Raw genomic sequence first — 22,860 nt, forward strand, 5'->3', positions numbered from 1 at the left:
GGGAGGCCGAGGAAGAGGCGGCACCGGGGCTCCTCCGCCCCTTTAGAGGCCCGGCAAGATGGCGGCGGGCGAGAGCAGCGGCAGCGGCGGCGACGACGACGAGGAGGCAGAGCTGGTGAGCTTCGGCACGCCGTTGGAGCCCCTGGAGGAGGGTGAGTTGGCGGCGGCGGTGGCCGCCAGGCCCACCTCCCCCCACTTCTTCTCGGGGCCTCGCTGAGGGGAGAGCACCGCCTGTGCTGGGGACCCCGCGTCCCACTGGCGAGAGGGGGGCGGGGAGGCTGATGGGTTCCTCTTGTTTGGGGGAAGGGTCCCAGGGAAAGGGGATCAGACAGGCTGGAGGGTGGTGCTTATTGGCTATGGGGGGGGGCGGACCCTCACCCTGCCTAGAAGGATGTGCCAGCCCTTTTATTTCGGGGGTGGGGAGGTGGGGTACACACCTCCAGATGCTGCTGGGCTCCAGACTCCATCGCACCCGATCTTTTTGATCCTGGGGGTAGCCAACTGGTTGGGCTGTGGGGGGCAGGCCTGAAATTCTTACGAAGTATTTAAAAGCATTAAAAAATACCTAAGAAACTTTCCCCCAAAAAAACAGAAGCCTCCCCCCGTAGTATCCTCTTTTTGGTGGTATTTTTACATTTTAAAGGAAATGTTTGTGACCCCCCCCCCCAAAAAAAAACCTCAGCCATTTTTGGGGCGATCTCACAAAGAAAGCTCAAACACTTTTTAACACACACACCCTAAGAAAAACGCCCATGTCTTTTGCCTGTGATGGCTGCTGGGGCTGAAGGGTGATGGACACATGGAATGGTAGGGCTGGAAGGGATCCCCAAGGGCCAGCTTATCCAACCCTCTGCAAGTGCAGCTCAAGAACCCCTGACAAATGGCCTCCCAACCTCCACTTTAAAATCTCTAATGAAAGAGAGCTGCTGTTGTTATTCGTAGGATTGTACAATTGTAGAGTTGGAAGGGATCCCAAGGGTCATCTGGTCCAACCCCCTGCAACGCAGGAACCGCAGCTCAAGAACCCCCTGACAGGTGGCCATCCAGCGTCTGCTTAAAAGCCTCCAAAGGAGGGTCCACACCTTCTGAAAGTTCTTCCTAATGTTTAGTCTCCTTGCATGTTCCCACAGTTAATGTGCAGATCGCCTCTCACATTGGTTCAGGTATTCTTGCTTAAAATGGGGTAGGAATTAGGACTGCAGTTCTACTTGGGAATAAGTCTCATTGAACTTGATGGTACTTGCTTCTCAGTAGATATCCATAATCTTGCACCATAAGACTGTTAAGCAAGTGGCTGAACTGAAGAAATTGATCATACGAAACCAGCCTAATACTTGTGATACTCTGTGTAGCTCAGTACTCCTAAACTGAAACAGTACATATTCCAGTGGCTCCTCACTGGTGCCATATGTAGCTAGAAGTGCATGTTAGAGGTAGGGTGTAGTTGGAATGGAAAAGTAAATGAAAATCACTGTATTTTCTACCTTTTGATCATATTGGTTAGTGAGCCTGTTTGTTGCTGCTCTAGCATAGCATTCGGTTGACTTTCCCCCCCTTGTCTCATCTTGTTTTTGTGAATTTGGGAAGAGAGCTAACATATAAAGGAGCTGTCCTCCGTGCATAAACCAGGAGAGGAATGGCTTCTAGGCCCTTTCTCCCCTGAGTCTGCCTTGATAAATTGGCATTGCTGGGCAGGGTGCGAACTAATTTTCATAGTGGAATAGCAAACCCATATCCCTCCTCTTTACACCTTTCATTTACTGTTCTGATTAATTTATGCTTCTTAAAACAATAATTACAGGTGAGCGGATTAAGAAACCAGTTCCTCTCCAAGAACAGACTGTCAAAGATGAGAAGGGACGGTACAAACGTTTCCATGGAGCATTTAGTGGTGGTTTCTCTGCTGGCTACTTTAACACAGTGGGCTCAAAAGAAGGTGGGTAATTACTAATGTCTAAAAGTTCTTTTCTATCTGTCTTACACACAACTCCTTGGGCTACCTTTTAGGCGAGCTTACTTCACAGGGTTATTTTGAGGATAAAATGGTGGGAAGAAGAACCACCTATGCTACCCTGGGCTCTTTGAAGGAAGAATGGGATATTTAAAATATTTATAAATTTATTTGAATATTTTCACCCTGACTTTTGTGGCACATTGTCCTTGCAATGTGACTTCCAAAAAGATTTTAGAACAAAATACATGAATATGATAAAGCACTATCCAGTTAAAGCCAGTGACAGTTAAAATATAACCTACATTTGTTCAGTTTTTTGCTAATATTTTTTCATTATACACTGTTGATATTCTTTAGCTTTGGATATAAATAGATATATATTGTTTGTTTCTAGTTGCTATTAGATGCCATTACATTAATGTAAATACATATGATATATAAAAATATTTTGTGACTAGCTTTTATCCTAATCTTTTTATCATGGCTCCAGTTTTTTGGCATTTATTTCCTTTTTTAAAAAAACCAACACTTAATTTGGTTCTTATAGACATTTGGAGTACCTCTCAAATCCTCTTGTGGTTCAGGCTTGCTTCATTTAAAAGACATCTATATTGTTCCATCATGAACTCAAGGAAGTCTGTATGGGGTTCCAGACAGTCCCTTATCCAAGCAGTGACCTGAACTGCTTGGCTTCAGCAAGGCCCCCACACGACCCACTTTCAGCCCATGCTTTGGCACAGCCAGAAAGCTGCTCTGTTCACTGTAGAGATCACTATGGAACAAAGTGAGGGTGGTAATTGCAACAGTATGAAGGACCCAAGTCATTTGGGCTCTCATAGAGTAAAACTAGCATCTTGAATTAGGTCCAAATGCCTTAGGGGCCCCTTGTAAATGCTAGCTTATTAGCATTGGATAATTACAGTGCAATACTATGCATGTTTACTCAGAGGTTAACACCACTGATTTCACTGGCACTTACTCACCTGTGAATGTGGACAGGATTACAGACAAGGTAATGTTGTGTAATTTTAAATGTAACTTTCCATTTCCACTATGAAACATTATGTTAGTGTTTTAATTACTCATGCCTTATAAGAATGAATTGTTATTGTCTTTAAAGGATGGGCACCGTCGACCTTTGTATCATCACGTCAAAACAGAGCAGAAAAAACAGTTCTGGGGCCAGAAGATTTTATGGATGAAGAGGTAAATTTGCAAATAATGCATTTTAAATAAATAAATAAAACACTGTCATAATCTTTTGAAGTTCCACATAAATGGGATGTGTGTGTCTGTGTTCTGGTTATTCATTAGTCTTAAGTATATATGTATGTAGTGCTATTTCTGCAATGCACAATAAATATGAAGTATGTTTTGCCAAGAACCAATACATTTTATGTTACAATGAAGCTGCTCTTTGTTTTCATTTCAAGATAATTGTTTTAATATGTGGATGAGGAGGAATCCTTTCTAATATGATCTGTTTCTTCTTACTTTCTCCCCTTGCTCCAAAGGATCTTGGTGAACATGGGATAGCACCAAAGGAAATTTCAATTACAAATGAATTTGCTTCCAAAAGCAAAGATAAAATAAAAGAGAAGGCCAAACAACTTGCAGGAGTTGTTGGCCCGATCCCTGGAGCCACTGTGTTGGATGAATTTATAGCACCTGCAAAGTAAGTACCTATTATGGAAAATTATTTGTGTTAATGAATAAAAGGCAATACAACTGATAATGGGTTAAAATTGGGGAAGGGGACATAGACTCGGCAACGTCAGCTTTTCCTCCTCAGACTTCACTGATGCGAAATCTAGAGCTCTGAAAACTTGGCCTGTGTTTTGCTTGATGTTTGCAGTATTGTTTGCACAAAGTTTTTAGTATATGTGGTTACAAAAACTATTAATAAATTTGCTTTTCAGAATAACCATTGGTATTGACTTGTTGCGAAAAATGGGCTGGAAAGAAGGACAAGGAGTTGGGCCTAGAGTAAAGAGGAAACCACGGAAGCAGAAGCCTGGTATATTCCATGAAATGTTTTGTATTGTTTGTATAATCCCCATTTATTTATTACATTTACATGCCACCTTTGCTCCAAGGAGCTCAAGGTAGTTTTTCCCTCCCCAGTGAGTTAGATTAGACTGAGGAATTGTGACTGGCCCAGGGACACCCAGTGACCTTGGCATGAATCCTCATGGATAGTGAGAATTCAAACCCTGGTGCAACACTCTAACCATTTACACCAAAATGACTCTTACATTCCATTCTATGTCAACCTTATTGTGACCCACTTCAGTGGAGCCACAGCAATGTAGATTCTGGGCACGTTGCCCTTTGCATAGTCATGATAATGAAGAATGATAGAAATTTAACCTTGTGTCTTCATACTTGGTTGCAGAGCCTGAAGTGAAAATATATGGCTGTTCTTTGCCCCCTGGATCTGAGGAGTCAGAGGTATTGCTTGTGCAACACTTTACTTTGGGTGGGGGCCACTGTTTTTTGTTTCATCTGCAGTTGTGCAAAGCACACAAAGGATCATTTCCGATGACATTAACATTCTTCTTAAACAGTTACTCCAGTTTTCTAGATCACTATTACTGTATGTAGACTTTTACTAGATAGCATAGCTAACCAAAAAGAAGTCTCAGCTCCCAAAAGCTTGCAAATGTAATAACTCACAATGGGGCAGAGCCACATGAGTCCATTGGCCTAATTTCAAAAGCCTTTTACAAGTGGTCAGTTTAGATGAGAGTTATCAGTCCCTGCAGCCTTCTGGATGAAGAGAAATGGGGTTAGGGAGAGAGCAGAGGCTCACCTTTGTTCTGGCCTGTCCCTCCACTGGATTCAGCTCTGCAGTCAGCCTGTAGCTTCCGGACACAAAACTGTTGTCCCCTGCAGCAGAGGAAGGATTCTTGGGATGAATGCAAGCAAGGTCTTTTTGCTGACCTCAGTACCAATGCTTTGTTACAAATGTGTGTTAATTTCCTAAAGGAAGAAGAGGATGAATATCGCCCAGAAAACGTGACGTTTGCACCCAAAGATGTAGTGCCTGTAGACCTGACTCCTAAAGATAATGTCCATGGACTTGGGTACAAAGGCTTGGATCCCACCAAAGCCTTATTTGGCTCTTCAGAAGAACACATCGACCTTTTCAACCCCAGTGCTGAAAACTCAAATCTTGGAGATCTGCACCACAGTAAAGGGCGGAAGCTTGGCATTTCAGGCCAGGTAAAACGCGGCTGGTTAAAAGTTTTTTTCACCCTTGTGGCTATTAAGATAGATGGGCTTGTAAGTGAATGGATGATGCCTTTTAAAATGTTTGAAGCTAAAAGAGGATTTCTATGGGTGGTTTCAGTGCCCAGTGTAACTTACTATTCACCACTGATTAGGAGAAGGGGGCAAGGGAGTCAGCTTCCATTGCTTACCCAGTTCAGCTTATCTTGCTGCAGAATTTGAGTTAAATTCTGGGTAGATGGTATGTGGGTTTGCACATGTATACAGTGTACCCAGCCTTGTGTGTCATGATATCAATCTCACCACTTGTCTTGTGCAATTAATTTGCAGGGCCAGTGTTGTGGGTCATCACTGGGCAGCTGCCAAGTTTGTGTGTTGACACACTGCTATACATAAAGTATGCTCACTCAGCTGCACTAGTAGCCGCCCCCACTTGCATCTGGGCCTGGATGGCAGCAACAGTGGCACTAGGTCCGGCATCTCTTCCTCCACCCCCTTCTGCCTGCCTGCTGCCCTTGGAAACAACCCCTCATCTACCCTCCCCTGCCTGAGAAGTTGAGGGAAGCTGCCATTGACCTGCTAGTATGTGAGCCAAGAGCTGTGGAAGGCAGTAGCAGCTGCTGTGAAGGGAGAGGATAGAACCGGCAGCTGCCACTCATTTGCTAGGTGAACAATTGAGCGGCAATGGGTGGGAGGAGCAGAAGCTTGCGCCACTTGCTCATCGCCCCCACCGAATCCCTCCTAACAGTGACGGTGGTTGCCCCACCCACCCACCTGAGTGAGCCGCAATGGCACCTAGGAGCAAAAGGTATCATCACTCGCTTGCCTGTCTTCTCCTGCTTGAAACTGATGGTTGTTGCTAGCAGCAGCCATCACTGTCTGCCCTCTGTCCTGAGCAAGGAAGATCCCTTCTTTGATGTTTGTTGCACCTACATGGAGCGGGATTTGGGTACTTGCTCACTGGCACACTGCCAGGCCCCTTCTCCCCAAAAACCTGGAGCCAGTCATGCTTGTTGATGAAAAAGCTCAAAGTACATTTAAAGCAGAACAGAAGTTTTGCTGTTTGCAGAATTCTAGTAAATGCCTGTGTGCTACATGGAAGCTCGTCCACATCTTTATTTGCATTTCTGTGAGTTCTTAAGTGGTTTCTCAAAAACAAGACACATGACTGGTATAAAAGGTACATGGTTCATGTAAAAATATCAGGAAATAAATAGCACCTTGGTACATCCTTCAGGCAGGCTTATCCATAGTTGCATTCGTGTTAGGTAGAGTTTTTGCAGGTAATGACATGTGCTAGGAAGATAAAGAAGTAATGTGTGTAATAAATTCTTTTAGGAGCCCTGCTTAATCCATAAAGATCACTAGCTTTTGCAGCTTGTCATTGAAAAGGCCCTGTCCTGAACCATTGCCAGTTTTGATTCCACATGTGGTGGAGCATGGAGCCAGGCCTCTGTTGGTTACCTCAATAACTAGAGTGGTTCATATGAGAGAATGTGAACCTTTTAGATTCCCTAGATTAAAACAGTATAGTGCTTTGAATATATTTTACAACACTTTGAATTGTCCTTGGAAAGGAATTGGCTAAATAGCATCTTAACTTGACAAGCAAGATAGCCTGCGGCCTGGTAAAACCAAACAAGGGAGTGCATTGACTTCCTTGTGAATTCTGTGTATATGACCTTGTGCCCATGTTGGTGTCAGGGTGGCAATAGGGGCCCTGACACAGTTATAAGTTCAGCACCCTCAAATTAACTGTAGATCCCTGTGTGCATTTTTTTTAAGACAAACACTTAGTGGGCTGTTGAAATATTCAGTTGTAACCATTCTATGTTATATTGTTTTCCTTAGGCTTTTGGTGTAGGAGCTTTAGAAGATGAAGACGACGACATTTATGCTACTGAATCACTTTCTAAATATGATACTGTTCTAAAAGATGAGGAACCCGGAGATGGGTTGTATGGATGGACAGCACCTAAGCAGTATAGAAGCAAGCAGGGTATGAATCTGGAATTTCTGGAGCCCCAAAATCCTGTTCATCTGAAACTTCCTAGAGGGAGGGTCTTGTAGAGGAGGTTGCCATATATTGCCCAGCTCTGCTCCCATTTGTTTTTGCTTGAAACCACTTATGGAATCTAATTTTGTTCATAGGAACAGAGAGAGAACATAAGTACATTGGGAAAATTTTGGATGGGTTCTCACCAGCATCTAAGTCTGTAACTTCTCAAAAGGTACGTAAACGAATTTATTTTTCCCCTGAACAAGACATTTCATAAGATAGCTCCCTTTCCCTACATACCTGCAGATTTTTGCTCAAATTGGTATGGGGGAGGAGATCAGAAGATATGTTAATGGTTCATGGTAGGAAACTCAACTGCCAACTACCTCCCTATTTATGCTGGTGATGGCTTAGCTGTATAAACAGAAGTGCTTCTGGTGGTATCAATTAATTTATCTGTTAAATTGCCAACAAGATTAATTATTTTTCATTTTCAAAATCCACAGCACAAAAAACCCCAAAAAAACATTTTTGTCAAACAATTTAACAGGATCAATTCATTCTTGCTTGCTTAACCCAAACAGGCATCTTACTAATTCTGTTTAAAAGTTAGGAGGATCTCTCCAATGCAGCTTATCAGGTTTTCACAAACTCTCTGTAGAGACTCAATACTTCTTTATTCTTTCTCTACCCTAAAAATAAGGCAGGGAAGGTGTAATTGTTTGGAACTCCACTGCCCTGATTTGATCATGGCAACTGAGAATGTATAGCCGGGGGGAATGACACAGAAGGTTTATTCTTCCAGTGATTAAGTAGCATAGTTCTAGACGCAATTTAACTTGCCATATACAGTAGTACCTCGGGTTATAAACACCTCTGGTTACAAACACTTCGGGTTACAGACTCTGCTAACCGGAAGTAGTACCTCGGGTTAAGAACTTTACCTCAGGATTGGAACAGAAATCGCACGATGGCGGCAGCGGGAGGCCCCATTAGCTAAAGTGGTATCTCAGGTTCAGAACAGTTTCAGGTTAAGAATGGATCTCTGGAACGAATTAAGTTCATAACCAGAGGTACCACTGTAATGGAAGGTGGCGTTTTTGCAGAGGTTGACAAGATTATGAAAACAAGAGAAGCTGTGGATGAATTAGGGCAACTTGGTGCCATGTGATGGTGTTTGATGGTCTGTAGCTATCAGGGATTTTGTTTACAGTTGAAATATTGCAGAATGAGCAGGACCTAATTCTGTGTACTGGTTTGTACACCTGATTTCAGTCTTAAACTTGGACAGTGTCCTGTGACTGATAGAGACATTGTATATATTTAAAGCTTAAGTAATCAAAATGAGACCACATCTACAAAATATTCAATGTTCTCTGTTGCTTTTCCTTTACAAGATTTATCCTCCTCCTGACCTGCCAAGGGATTACAGACCAGTCCATTACTTTCGACCTGTGCTAAAAGTTAGCAGTGAAAACTCTCATTTAGTGCAGACATTAGCAGAATCCATTGGGAAACTTGAGAGTGATGCAGTGCTGCAAAGCAGACACCAGAAGACTGCTGCTCAGCGGAGGGAGTTGCTAGGCGAGAAGAGTCTGGAAGGTACCCAGGATGCTGTATATTTCCTTGCATTTCACATGTTTCTATTGTAGGTTCCTGTTGCTTTGACCATTTTGAGGGGGGATTTATTGGCAAATTTGTATTAAAGGCATTCATTTCTGAAGTTTACAGCAGTCCCCCCCTTATTGATCAGACCCCTCCTTACTGAACATTGATTAACCTAATGGGTTAATGGGCATCCCCCTTGTAATCATACATAACAAGCACAGATATTCTGGGCTGTATTTACTCTGGTCTCTCTCTCTCTCTCTCTCTCTCTCTCTCTCTCTCTCTCTGTGTGTGTGTGTGTGTGTGTGTGTGTGTGTGCTTCATCTTTTCAGACTTCGCATACATTTTTACTCAGTAGGTTCACATGCTCTTCAGTGTTGGAGGCTCATTGAGAAAGTCAGTGCACCCACTTGTTTGTTTTTTCTTGACCATAGGCTAAATTTGAAGGCCATCTTGCTTGTCAAGTTAGGATGCTATTTTAGCCACTTCCTTTCCAAGGACAATTCAAAGTATTGGCAAATATACTTAAAGCACTGTACTGTTTAGATTCTTAAAACAAAAGTTTTCCTTGTTGTCCTGTTTTTACACCATAATGTTTCTTTCTTAGGTCCAGCGACTTCCGTTTTGGAATATTTGTCAGAGAAAGACAAAGAAAGAATCCGAGAAGTGAAACAGGCAGCAGAGCAGCAAGTGAAAGCTCCAGCGCTCCAGCCTCAGGGGCCCTTGCCTGACAAATCCCAGGTGCCTGTGTTACCTGTTACTCCACAGAGGTGGCAATTGGTGCTAGGAACCCAGTTGGCCACCACTGGATCTAGTGATTTCAAACCATTTGCAAAAAATCCAGAGAAACAAAAGAGATACGAAAATTACATAGAAGGTCTTAAAGATGGAAAGAAAGGTAATTGGAAAAATCACATGCAGCTCTTCTTCCCTGTCATGAAATAGGTTTTACATCTGGATCCAAACGTTGTGCTTGTGATAAGCGGATGGGTAACAAAATGCAAAGAAGGGGCAGGGTGTCAAACTGGTACTAATATACAGAAATTTACTATGATGTTGACTATTGGTATGTCTAATACATTTTGACACCATCTTCAGGTGCAAGGAAATCTTATGTGATGTCACCGCACAGTTGTATGATAGTGGTTCACTTAGAATTTGTATTTTAATGCAACCATACAATTTTCTGTTTCCTAGAACCAGAGTGACACTTTGGCTGTTCATGGCTTTTTAGTAGTGCTTCTTTTGAGGCTGTTGTCTTGTAGTTTTCCTTTTTGTTTATGCTTTTTTTGTGTACCATTTATTGGTGTGAACAACTTGATTGAGATAAGAAATGCACTCCCCTTTGTATATGTGTTTTACAAGGTTCATTTGTTTTTGTGTTTTTAGTTTAGTTTTATGGGCTCCTGTTCACTCCTATCTTCCTATAGATGTGCTAGAAAGCTGCTTAGATCACAGTATGACCGAGTGGGAGCGTGGAAGAGAGCAAGATGAGTTTTCTCGTGCTGCCCTGCTCTACAAGCCCTCCAGCTCTGTTTTGGCCTCAAGGTTTACCACTGCAAAGCATGAAGATGACACAGAAAAAGTCGAAGTTCCTCGTGATGAAGAGGTCTGTTCTGCTTCAGTCCTTCAGTAACCAGTGAATTGTGATGACCTGTATTCACCTCCACAAAGCTCCTCTGTTTAAGATCATTCCCAAAGTTTTATTTTTCATAAATTTCAATTTTAAAAAAATTGTGTTTGGAAGCGACTAAGTTCCGAGTCAGTGTACATTTACTGTAGCTAGTACATTATTTCCCCTCCAGCACTCTAGATACTAATCCCTTTGTGATTATTTTAGACAGCTGTCAGTGACAAAGAGGCTGCTGCAAAGATGAAGATGTTTGGCAAGCTGACAAGAGAGGCGTTTGAGTGGCACCCGGACAAATTATTGTGCAAAAGGTTTAATGTTCCTGATCCCTATTCAGAGTAAGTTGCTTGAGTTTCTAAATAGCATTGAATAGCTGAAGAACAGATGATTAGATATGAAAAAAGCTAATTTTAGAAAATGTAGGTTCCGTATGAAAACCTTCTTCTTTAGGCCTTCTTAGTCACATTGTTAATTTTAGTCTTGATTATTGTCAATAAGTTATTTTCCACAAATGTCTAAAATTATGCTTCACTTGTAAACGGCTTGCTTGTTTCTAGTTTTGTGTGATCTTATTTCTATGTAAAAGAAATGATGTGAAAACCCCATTTTTAAATTTTTCATCAGGTCATGCATTGTTGGACTGCCCAAAGTGAAACGTGACAAGTATTCTGTGTTCAACTTCTTGACTGTATCAGATGCGACATCAAGCATGTTGAGCCAACCCACAAAAGCAGGAATGCAAGAAAATAATGCTTCAAACAGTAAGTGGTCCATTTTGTTATCACTTGGGAGTAAAAGATTCAGGCCACTAAAATACTTGAGGCATTTCAAAATAGTAAGCTATCTTTTAAGGAACAACAGAGGGGAATCAAACAGGACAGATGCAGAATGCCAAGCACCTGGTGCATGAATAGCAAAAGAAAAACAATAACCTCCAACTGCTATTTAAATATCAAATATGCTTTAAAATATAAGTAGTAATGACAAAATCAATATAACTAGAAAACTAAAGAAAGCCGGGAATTTTGTTTGTATCTTTTAAGAGCCAAAGAAACCATCTAGATGGGATGTATCTGACAAAGAGAAGAAGAAAAATGATGCCATTAGTGAGTTCATTAGCGTGGCTAGATCAAAGGTTGTACAGGAGGCACAGTCACCAGCACTGGTTGAAGCAAAGGACAAAAACAGAAGTACTGGAGCTGTTTCTAACAAGGTACAGTAGTACCAGAGTTTTGATGCTTTCATTGTATGTTCTTCACATGGATCTTCCTTGTGAAGAAGTGGAGATGCAGCCAAGTGGTCAAGTGATTGTACACACAGCATTTAGGGTACTTCCTTGTCACTGATTTTCCCTTTGTCCCGGTGCCCAGTATAGGCAGAAATGTGCTACAACTAGTTGTAGACCGTTGTAATACAGGAGTGGATTCTTCTTTAAAATGAAAGGTCAAGAGCATGAGACTGAAGGAAGCACAAACTCCGCAAGAGCAAGCAACAGCCACCCTCATCCAAAGGCCAAGCAGTTAAGAGAGCTATAGCTGGAATTTGAATGAATTGATGAATTGGTGGCCCCTTCTCAGAGGAAGAAATCTGCTGTAAACAAGACATTGAACTGTATCTCCAGATGAGCAAATCATCTGGAAGACCAGGGGCTTAAGCACTTCTCATGAGTATCTAACATAAATCTTACAATAAGCATTTTATTTCTGCCATTTTAGCCAGATTAACATTGTGTGGAGCAGAGCAGAGCAGTGTCTGAAATGTTGTGGTCATGGCTCTGTAGTCTGTTGATCTTTAGGAAACCTGTGTTTGCTACTCACATTCATAATGGGACATTTAAAGCAAAATATGTTAAGTAAACCTCTTTCCTTTTGGTTCTCTTGTGCAGACACTAAGTGAAAGTACTGGTCAGAATGAAGAAACAGAAGAAGAAAGCAGGCCATCAATGGATTTATTTAAGGCCATCTTTGCCAGCTCCTCAGATGAAAAATCATCTGAAGAAGAGAGCGACGGAGAAGAGCAAACAACACCAATGACAGAACCAGATTCTGAAAGCCTGAAGCCTTGTGATGTGCCAAGTGCGCCTTCACTTCATGAACAAGGTAAAAATCAGTGGCTAGTCCAGGACAGCATCAAACTGTGCTTTGGTGCTATGGTAGTGAGCCTTGTACTCCCTTTTCTAATACATAGTGCTTCAGGTAGTTCCAGTTTGATGCAAACTGTAGTTTGCCACTATGTCCATATGGGGGTTGTGCTTTCCTTCGTAACCAGGATTGAAAACCATGGTTTGAACTTAATTGTATCATACTGATTTGGAGGGCAAGTTCAGGCTGTAGTTTGCTGTCACATCCTAGCAAGTTTTGGCTTCTGCAAAAAAGGAAGCAACTGATGGAGCGCGAGAAGAGGGACACACAGGGATGGTTTTGTGTTGCATATTATGTTTGAATCAGCCCAAAGTGTCTGAAGAACTCTTGTGTGGTCTTGAGACCTTGGTGAAATCCTGACACTTTCTGATATACCCTGTAAGTAGAAGTGGAGATAGGATAAAGTTTACTGGACCAACAGTACATTAATTGTTGACAGAAACCCTTAAGGTCCCTTTAACTAAGAGAAAAGGCTCTGAGGTGGCACAAGCTCATAGAAATGTATTATAAGAACCTTTTTTACCTTATCATTGTCAGAGATGGGATTCTGAATGGACCAACAAATTAAGGGCTATATGTTTGGCTCAGCATGGTGATTCTTGTTGTGGTATTATACTTGAGACATTATTATCAAAGCGCCTCTTCATCTTTTTTTTAAATTGTGCTTTTCCAATTAAAGAAAGTGAAGTATTCACACCCAAGCTATCCGTTACCTTAACTCCACCCCCAATGGACATAGTTGATCCAGGAGAGGAATTTGGACCAAGATTGCCACCAGCTGCTGCTTCTGGTAAATACATTTCAGCATAACGTGTGAATTCTGCAGAACACGTTATATGAATTGCAGTTATGTAGTTTGTCTAAGTATAGTTTTAAAGTTTGCATACAAGAATATTGAGGACTTTCTTTATGGAGTTAAATGTGAAGGCAAACTAGTTGTGTAGGCAACTTTGAGCTTGTATTAACATCATGCCTACCAAAAGGATTTTTTGGTAGAGTCACGAAATGTCATCACAGTATTAAGGGATTTCCCTCCCTGTTCAACTTCTTCCATTGTGAGAGCATGCAGTATCCTGTGAACGAAACACATTTAAGATCCTTTATTATTTAAGTGCACCTGGATCTCCCTGTAGCATAGTTGGGAGTGGGGGAGAGATCCCTTTTCGGGGGGGCGGGTTATGATATTAAATAGGGCCTTTTTTGCCTAGGAATTTTCTTACCTCACAAGTATTTTTCTCACTAGAAAATGTCTGTTTACTTTTAAGAATGTAACAAACTTTGTTTCTGTCATTTTTGCGAAATATTTGAAAGTTGATTGAAAATACTATCATTGAACCACAGACTCCTGAGCAAGGAAAATTTGAATCCTGCTGAGGCCCTGTACAGATTCCAGAATCAGTAGACTTGGAAGGAGACAGAACTTTTTAAACTAAGCCTGTAGTTTGTATGAAGATATAAAAGCTTTAGTAGGATGTAAAGTTCTTTAAAAGGACTTCAAAAACTAAACATTGACATTCCTTGAGTATTTTTGATGTTTCTTGATCAGGCACTTCCTCTGTATGTGATTTGATTTTAGACACTCCTTTGAAGCATGAAGAAATCCAGCTTACAAGTTCTCCGGAAGCCGCTAAGAAAGCAAAACCTAAAAAGAGCAGAGAAAAACACAAGACCAAGAAAGAGCACAAACACAAAAAGGAGAAGGTGATTTTTCAATTTGACTTTTTGGGTGTAGAATTTATGCAAAACCATAGAAAATGCATACAGTATAATAATTGTCCTATGGAAATGCTGTGCAGCTCTTTCCACTGAACAGAATTACACTGGTCAGTCCCTCTTCCTCCTCCTGCAAATGTTTCATTGTTGGGGCTTCAGCTTTTATGCATAAACCTTCCCTGTGTGGATCTAGTCTGAACAGCTTGTGGTGTGCAGATGATAGAAATAGCGCTTAAGGTTGTTGAATTCTGCACATGTCAGATCCTCTACAAACATGAATTTCTGGCCCTATGTAAATTCTGTGCTTGGTGTTGACATGCCTTCATTGGGTAAATACCATAAGGACTGGAGGCTTGGAATAACTGAGGGTGTTAAATGTAGTTATTTATTAGTAACTTCAGAGTGAGGGGGACTCTTCTGCTACATTTTGGCTAACACCTTCTTAAGAGTAAAACCCACTGAAGTTGATAGGGCTCATTTTCTGACAAACGTCATCAAGCTAACCTTATTGAGCTTCTTCCAGCTTTTATCTTGGAATAGCCATTGTGTCATCTCATACATGCTCATACTATAAAAAGTTCATTTTTTTGAGTTTTGAATTTCTCTTTGTAAGGTGCATCATATCAGTCCTGGAACTTGTTTTGCAGAAAAAGAAACACAAGAAAAGCAGGCACAAGGGCAAACACAAGAATAAGAAATCGGAGAAAAACAGTGACTCGGAGAGAAACAGTGGCTCGGACACAGCTGATAGCAGCAACAGTGAGGAAGAGACCACAGAAATCCCACCACAGGAACTTCTCAGAAGGTAAAGAGATGAAGGGGCTGGTTTTCCAGTGGGGGAGTATAAAGTGAGTATAAGAAATAAACAAGTAGTTTCTGTTTGCTTCCCGAGTTGTTCAACAAAGTTTACAGCATGTTTAGGCATGTCTACTCAGGAGCAATTCCCACCAAGTTCCATAGGTCTTAGTCCCAGGAATTCTAGCATTCTACATCTAATTTCATTGTAATCACTGGGGCATAGTTCAGTTAAAACATGTTTATTTTTTCTGGAAGATATATTTGCCCATTTTCTTCCACAGATCACTACAAAAATTAGATACGAAATTGAAAGTCTGCTTGTCTAAATTTAATTTCCCAATAGCTCTGATCTTGTTCCATTTCACATTCAACAAAAATGGAATGTGTGTGATTAAGATAAACCTTTATCAGGTCTGGAAAAATCAATACCACAGTTGTCTCCTTCCATCATTCAGAGGTTTTATTGGCAGTTACAGTGTTTGCCCTATTATAAGGAAAATCTCCCTGGATCAGATGTCTGACTCATTTTTCAGTCTGTGCATCTCTTTGCTTACCTCATTCACTAATACTGGACCACAATAAGGGATTCATGCTTTCAGAGAACAGCTAGTTTAAGTGGTGACTTTTTGTCAAATTTATTTATTGGGGTGGGGAGATTTGTTTATATTGGGGAACAGTAGCAGATGTGTTGTTCATTGTTTAGTTCAGAATATACCTGGACTTCTTTGGATTGCTGGTCAAATCTTGAAGACTCTGTTTGGATTATCTAATGTTAGTAGCTGATATAAAAATGGATTATAATGGTTCAATTCTAGATGTTTATTTCCATTATTTACTTATTCAGTCCTTCCCATTTGCTTTCTTCTAGGCTGAAACATCTTCCACTTGTGAAGCGATAGTTTGGATTTTTAAACATCTTTTGGTCTCAAAATGGATCTCCTCTATGATGGCAGATCAACAGTGCAAAGCATATTTGAATGTTCTGTAAATACTGTATTTATGTTGGCTTTGATAGCATAAAAACATACAAGTTGAATTTATGATTTCAGAGTTAAAAATAAAAGGAAATGTGGTTTATGTTAGAGAAGTTTGTTCAACTTTATTGTAATATGAAAAGGAATCATGAAAATTATGCATTTTAAAGAGGATGAGCATGAATAAATTTTAATAAAGTAAATTTACTGATCTTATGCCTAATGTCTTACAATCATTTTTCAAGCCTGAAGTATAAATATGAGAATATTGTGAAGCAGTAATATTCACCAACAGCTGCCTTTTTTGAAATCTTTGACCACTGAAGTAGTATAGCAGTGTTCTGTTATTATTATGGGGAAAATCAGTCTTTCCTTTAAAAATTACTATTTTGGGGGCCCACTCTAAATAAAAACTCATGACAATGGGGCTTGTGACTAGCTTTCTTTAGACCAGGGCTTTTTTGTCTTGTTCAGGCTTTTCATGCTTGCTTATGCATCCTAACCCCCTGCAGGCACAATGGTTTAAAAGGCTGAAAAAATTGTTTGCAGTTAAGAGACAAGTGCAGTTGGTTGGAAGCAGGAGAGAGCAGGCAAAGGTGAATTTGATTTTTTGTGCTAGCCCATCTTTCCCAGGAAACATTTCTTTGAGGACTGGAGCTTGCTACATAATCCAGCAACCCACATTTGCAGAAGAAATGCTCCACTAGTTATCCTTATTTCCGTTTTTCTGATGCTTAGGTTGTGTGGGTGCCATCGCTCATGTACAGGAGAAAAGTATCAGTAGACTCAAGAGATCCCCAAGATTTGCGGAGGTACAGAAAACCTGGAGGAGGAGGAAACCACTAAAAGTGGGAGGGGGGGAGAGGATGGCCCAAAGAGGACTGAGCATGCTCAATAGCTGCAGAACGTATCCTCAGTGTGGGAGGGGAGAAATGGAATTACCTGCATTCAAGTGTCAGATGTACCATAAGTCGTGCATATTGATAGTTGCTTTTGTACTGTAATAGAAATTCTATGGGATTTAGAGGGGTTTTATGGAAGGATGGGAAAGTTTTGTACTCTAACCACTACAGCACATTAGAGAGCGGAGGGAGAAAGTTGAGCTTCCAATGTATGAGCCCCACACAACATTTACCCCACACATCCAGAAAAGTGTTTTCTGTTATATGGCACTGAATTGCATCGAGTCCAATACTTTTCCTTCAGCACAAGACCTTGACAAATGCCTGTCCCTACAATATTGCTCTGTACTATGGGGCATTCCAGGTTTGCCAAATATCCCCTAGATTGATGACAAAACAAGCATCGGACAGCCTTAAGAGGAAAAATGTGCTAGACCTGGGGCTCTTGTGGATACTACCATTCAAAATATTAATATGGTTGTGTGGTTTGTTGTTTTAAAAACCCTTTTAGTATGAGTACATTTCCAGTATGGAGAATATGTCACAGTTCTTATTTCTCCAGTCTACTCACCACTGACCACATTGCAGTCTCTTACTCCTGTTTTGGATCCTACCTTATCGTAGGGTCCTCTCAAAATGGGAAACAAGGCTATATCAGAATGTGTAACTTTTTCCGGTATGATGTTCCTGTCACCCAGGAGCAGCTTCATCTGGACTTTGGTGACCTGGACGCAGGATATAGATACAAGTATATCAGATAGACCATCTGTGGTCAGATCCACACACTAGACCTCTAGCAAGATTGGGAGGCTATCATCTTAAATATGGGGTTTGGAAAGGGCCTAGTTCATGGAAATAAAGGGTTTTAGCTGTACAAAAATCAATGGGAAGGTAAGACAGTAGGATAAAATATGGATGGAAAAAAACCATTGAAATCTATTTCAGTCCATATTAGGCAAACAGTGTTAAAACTTTGGCATAAGTGAGACAGAGCCCCAGTTCAAATTTCTTGTCTTTTGTCTAATGTGGCCCCTGAATGTGGTACTTATTTTCACTTTATAATAATTTTATTGTTTTATCTTTTTTTGTAAACTCCTTTAATTTTTTATTTTATTTTATTTTATTGCATTCAAGCAGTGTATAAATTTCATGAAATAAATAAAGTGATGGTTGAAATGCCTCAAGACCTAGGACTGCAATAATAGGAGCAATTTAGATGAGACTGCAACTGGCTCTTCTCTCCATCTTCAAAGGAAATAACCAAGATGTTCTGTTTCCAATATATTTTGCTTTTCTTTATTGGTAGCTGCCTGAGTTGACCATTGTGGAAAAATTGAAAACTTTACAAAACATGGACATCCTTGTGTAGCACAAAAAGTGTGGAACATGGCTCTTTCTGAAAAGCTTACGTTCCATCTTCAAGCACTGTGGGATCTTGCTAAACCTGACGCCTTTCCCACTATTTGCTGAGATTTTGTAACATACTTTGGCAAACATTACTTGCAACAGCCAGCAAACTCTCTTGAGATACGGAACTCCTGATTTGATCCCTTGTTAAATTACAATGATCAGCATGATGTGATCTGTTTTCCTTACTGTTGGGTTTTGTTATTATACCTACATTATCGACGTGGACTTTTTCTGTTCTTTCCCTCCTTTTATATATATCAAAATTAAATTTAAAAAACGTTTATACAAAAATGCATGCCTGTACATCAATGAGATCTAAATAAAAACACTAGCATTTAAAAAGAGAGAGGTGTAGGCTTAGATGTGATTCAAGACTTAGTTTACAGAGGAGACTGCTGGGCATAGCCAGGATCTGGGAGGGGAGGGACAGTACCTCAGTATGCTATGTATTTTTATTGATGGGGGGGGGGGCAGCTACACCCATGGCTGGGTGTGATTATGTGATTAGTTGTGTGACCCAAAGCAAACCCTCAACTCCCTGCTCTGGGCCATAAAATCTAGTTTCTTTTTTGTTGTGTTTTGTGTACAGTATCAAACTTAAGTGCAAATAAGCTACTGGGCTATTAACTTCAGCTGTCCCATGATCCACCTACCTCCAAGTCAGCGCCACTGAACTCAGCAGGAATAGAAATGCCTAAGATTGCGTTGCAAATATCCACTGCTGAGCGGCAAACACTTTGTTTGGGGGTTGGTGTGTTGTTGTCTGTCACCTTATAGCCTTTTCCTTCTAGCCTTCCCAGAAAATGTTCTTGATTTTGATATGTGTGTGTACGCACGTGCGTTGTACTTTACTCAAAATACTTGTGTGTTTTTTTAATTAGATTATGATTATTATTATTTTAAAAGAACTCGCGCTCGGAGGCATCAAGGAGAGTGCCCCCGGGCTTGTGCAGAGTACAAATTCCCGATTTGTTTCCAGAGGTGCAAACTCTGCTCCCATAAGCGGCGCCGAGCCTTTTCCCGGGAAGGAAGCCGAGAAGCGCTCTGTGATCTCGGAATCCGGGCGTACGGCTTCGCCTCAGGCCTAGAGGGGAGGCACGGGGGGAAGGCGGCTCTTTCCCCGGTGGCGGAGAGGAGGAAAGGGCTGGCGGGAGAAGCCGCGAGCCAGGCCGGTTGCTAAGCGTTTGGGAGGCGGAAAGCGACCCCCGGAGTAGCTGCCTCCGCCGTCGGGGAAGGGAGGGGAGGGTTCCCGCCCTTGGAGATGGCGCCTCCGCCGATGGTCTGCCCGGACGACCCCCTGGCCACCGAGACCCGCTCGCCGCAGGCCTGGGAGGGGGACCATGAGAAGTTGGCCAAGGTGGGGTGGCGGAGGCGAAGCGGGTGGGGCGAGTTGTAAGGACCGCGTGATAATGGGGCGGCGCAAGTTACCTGCCTATGGATTTATTTCTTTGATTAACATCGACTTCTCGTTCCTGCAAGAAGCGGTGCATCATTGGGTGGTATGGTATTAGTCCTGTTGTAAGGGTAGACCCCTCTTAAATTAGTCCTGCTGATTAATTTCAATGGATCTAATCATGAGCGTAGGCAGGGAGGGGCAGCAATCAATAAAAATACATAGCAAACTGAGGTTTTGCACTCCCAACAAAAGGCCTCCCCCCCCCCCCAATCCTGGCTACGCCCATAGATCTAATTCTGAGTAGGACAGCGGACCCTCCAGGTGTCCCTATTTTCCAGGGACATCCCTGATTTAGAGAAACGGTCCTGGTTTCTGATTTGATCCCAGAATGTCCTGCTTTTCCATAAGACGCCCCTATTTTCATTGGAGAAATGTTGGAGGGCATGGCGTTATCTGAACCCCCCCTGCCATCTGAAGGCAATCCTGTATAGAGAAGGGATTTTTTAATGTTTAATTATGTTTTTATATATGTTGGAAGCTGGGGCAGCCCCGTAAGATGTGTGGCAGTATAAATAGTAAAATTATCGTTATGGAATGAGACATCCCTATTTTCATCTAAGAAATGTTGGTAGTCACCTGATAAGGAAATCTCTTAAAAGTCACTCAGTGCAATTCTAACCATGTCTGCTCAGGAGTAAGACCTATTGCATTCAGTAGGGTTTACTCCCTGGGAAATGAGATTAGGATTGCAGTTCTGGTTAAGATAAAGTATCAGGGATGTCATGTAGCACCTTTCTTCAGACCCAGATAAAAATGTTGTTAGGAATCCAGTGGCAGCCACTTCACACAACCATCAGCAGCCACCAGGAACCAATTCACATGTGGAGAGATTTAAAATAGACTCCAGTGAGCCATTTGCTCAGGATTCATGTAAATTGGCTTCAGTGGACGTGCAAGAGAGAAACTGACAGAACAGAAGGTATTTCTAATTACACTTTGTACAGCCCTGTTCTTGACTGGTGTATCTACAAAAAAACATTGACAGAAGATAACATGAGATACTCTGTTCTTTCACAGATTCATTTTAAAATTTTAAAAGGACATTCAGCAGCTGTGACCTCCTGTCATTTCTGTTTTGATGAAACAAAAGTTCTTTCAAGCTCTTATGACAGCACAGTGAAACTCTGGGTAAGCTTGTTACAGACCTGAAGCAAGAAATCTAATTGATCATATTGCTCTGAAGTCTAAACCGTAGTTTATCATATTAGCACAAAGGTTAAGTGAATCATTGTTGAAAGTACCAAACATACACTCTAAGGTCGCACTCCTTTGCACACTCAGCTTGGAGTAAGTCCCATTATACTCAGTGGAATTTATTTCTGAAATGACATATATAGGATTGAACTGTAAAGTATTTGACACAATTTTATTTGCCAAATTAAAGTGGTAACTTTCCCACCACTTGCACAATGAACACTTGGCCTACAGAGCTCATTTTTGTAGGGTGTGGTGATGGTTCGGTATATATTATGTTTAAAAAAAGAGTAGAAAGGTTAGAAGCTATAAATAATATAAAGGGAAATGTGGGAAAAACATCCACTTTTGCATTGTGGGTACCTCTGAACCTGAGACACTGGGCAGAGAATAAGAATACAATTTATGCCCTGTGTGGTTGCATTTGCCTTCAAATAGCCCAAAATAGTCCTTTTTGAAGAGATAAATGTATCATGCAGCCAGTGTATCATGTGGCTTCATCAGGTAAACAGAGGTAATTGATTTATCGGATGCAAGTTCTGCGGGCAGCTTATAAGCAGAACTATTTAGAATAATTAAGTGAAAAAATATGTGCTACGAATTAGCCTTCATTGTCTTTTTCAGTCTGAGCACACTACTGAATAACCAAGTTTATCTTTATTTCTTGAAGGATGTTGCCGGTGCTGTCTGTATTCAGACCTTTGAAGGTGAGCACACTGGGCCCATTTCTGAATGCTGCCTGAGTCCTGATAATAAAAGGTGATAACACTGTTGCATTTTATATATTAATTAGTAAGCCACAGAACTAATTATATTCAGCAAGTGGGTTTATAGGAACAGGGAAAAGAATGATGACAAAACAGAACGGTCAATGCAGTCCTGCCTTAGAAAGCCAGTAGGAAAAATTATTACCACGACTGTGTTGTTATATATATCTTATAAAATACTTGAATCTTTTTTATTGAAAAAAAGTAAATAGATTAATTAGATTTTAACTCAGTGTTGATATAGTATTAGTACCACATGTAATGAAGTCCGCAAAAGCTTATGCCATATTATAGATGCCAGTCTTTAAGGTGCCACAAAACTGTTGTATTTGCTGCAAGAGATGTAACAATTATTCCTTGGGAGAGAGTATTGCCACTGAGTCTGGCTGCTGCAATGTGGAGGAGCCAAGAGAGGAGCATATATCTGCAAGGCTACTCCATGAGTTCATATTGGGACAAATGGAAGATGGTGGAGTGGCTGGGGTCTCACCAGACACCATCATCATGCCACTTGCAGAGATCAGATGCATTCAGTGAGTGCAGCTGATATGAGAAGAAAATTCTGTGTGAAGATTTACAGTTTTGCAGAGCCATCTTCAAGGGACGGAGATAAGCTAATCCTCCTTTTGCTCCCACATTTATTTGCCACATTGCTGAATTTAAGACATCAGTGCAGCTGTTGTCAGAACTGAGTGGAGAGCCAGCTAAGAAGCATGAAGAGTTTCTATAAACCACTGTTTTGTTTTTTTAACTCTATTCATTAAAAGACAACAGCGATGCAAATCAGTACAATATATTCAATTAAATCAATGCTTTCGCATTATGGCTAATTAATTTAGAAGAGACATTAGCTATCCAAACTGGTTATAGATAAGAGGAAAGCAAACAAGCATGATAACAAAATCATCTTCATGCCACGTTAAACCATACCTAATGTTTAACTGCAATTTCACGCCAGCATGCTCAAAAATCCCTGCTTTGCTCCTCCTTTGCTCCTGACTGTGCTGAAATAAATCATGAACTTCGCATTGTCCTGTCATCTGAACCTGGGCTGCTTGTTTTCCCCAACAACCCATGAGTGCT

General features: G+C 41.2%; 2 protein-coding genes and 1 long non-coding RNA gene across 6 annotated transcripts in view; 2 read left to right on the forward strand and 1 right to left on the reverse strand.

The window, feature by feature from the left end:
* On the forward strand, nucleotides 1–16,264 carry GPATCH1 (G-patch domain containing 1). 3 transcript variants are annotated; one of them, XM_079987954.1, is made up of 20 exons: nucleotides 1–152; nucleotides 1,802–1,936; nucleotides 3,075–3,160; nucleotides 3,469–3,629; nucleotides 3,874–3,971; nucleotides 4,350–4,405; nucleotides 4,943–5,179; nucleotides 7,037–7,184; nucleotides 7,337–7,416; nucleotides 8,582–8,786; nucleotides 9,400–9,690; nucleotides 10,223–10,401; nucleotides 10,633–10,760; nucleotides 11,047–11,183; nucleotides 11,466–11,635; nucleotides 12,308–12,521; nucleotides 13,243–13,353; nucleotides 14,110–14,264; nucleotides 14,924–15,081; nucleotides 15,943–16,264. In XM_079987954.1, the coding sequence occupies exons 1-20, from the start codon at nucleotides 59–61 to the stop codon at nucleotides 15,971–15,973; spliced, it is 2,874 nt and encodes a 957-aa protein (XP_079844080.1). In that variant the 5' UTR covers nucleotides 1–58; the 3' UTR covers nucleotides 15,974–16,264. The 3 variants fall into 3 exon arrangements, with proteins under 3 accessions (XP_079844080.1, XP_079844081.1, XP_079844082.1); XM_079987955.1 differs by having other exon boundaries at nucleotides 2–152; nucleotides 12,308–12,531; nucleotides 13,247–13,353; nucleotides 14,140–14,264; XM_079987956.1 differs by having other exon boundaries at nucleotides 4–152; nucleotides 14,140–14,264.
* LOC307222582 lies at nucleotides 15,127–19,997 on the reverse strand. The gene is made up of 3 exons (XR_013841804.1): nucleotides 19,789–19,997; nucleotides 17,565–17,675; nucleotides 15,127–15,840 (listed from the first exon to the last, which is right to left on the reverse strand). It is a non-coding gene; the product is annotated as an uncharacterized lncRNA (long non-coding RNA).
* Nucleotides 19,560–22,860, forward strand: part of WDR88 (WD repeat domain 88) — a 16,521-nt gene continuing 13,220 nt past the window's right edge. Inside the window, exons 1-3 of one of the 2 annotated variants that reach the window (XM_079987964.1) lie at nucleotides 19,560–19,717; nucleotides 20,834–20,944; nucleotides 21,681–21,769. In XM_079987964.1, the coding sequence (XP_079844090.1) occupies nucleotides 19,622–19,717; nucleotides 20,834–20,944; nucleotides 21,681–21,769 (296 nt within the window). In that variant the 5' untranslated portion in view covers nucleotides 19,560–19,621. Of the gene's footprint in view, nucleotides 19,718–19,754; nucleotides 19,860–20,833; nucleotides 20,945–21,680; nucleotides 21,770–22,860 lie in introns of those variants that run through there. The other variant, XM_079987965.1, reaches the window with a different exon arrangement.

Source organism: Podarcis cretensis (assembly GCF_951804945.1).
Source record: "Podarcis cretensis genome assembly, chromosome: 8".
NCBI classification, from domain to species: domain Eukaryota; kingdom Metazoa; phylum Chordata; class Lepidosauria; order Squamata; family Lacertidae; genus Podarcis; species Podarcis cretensis.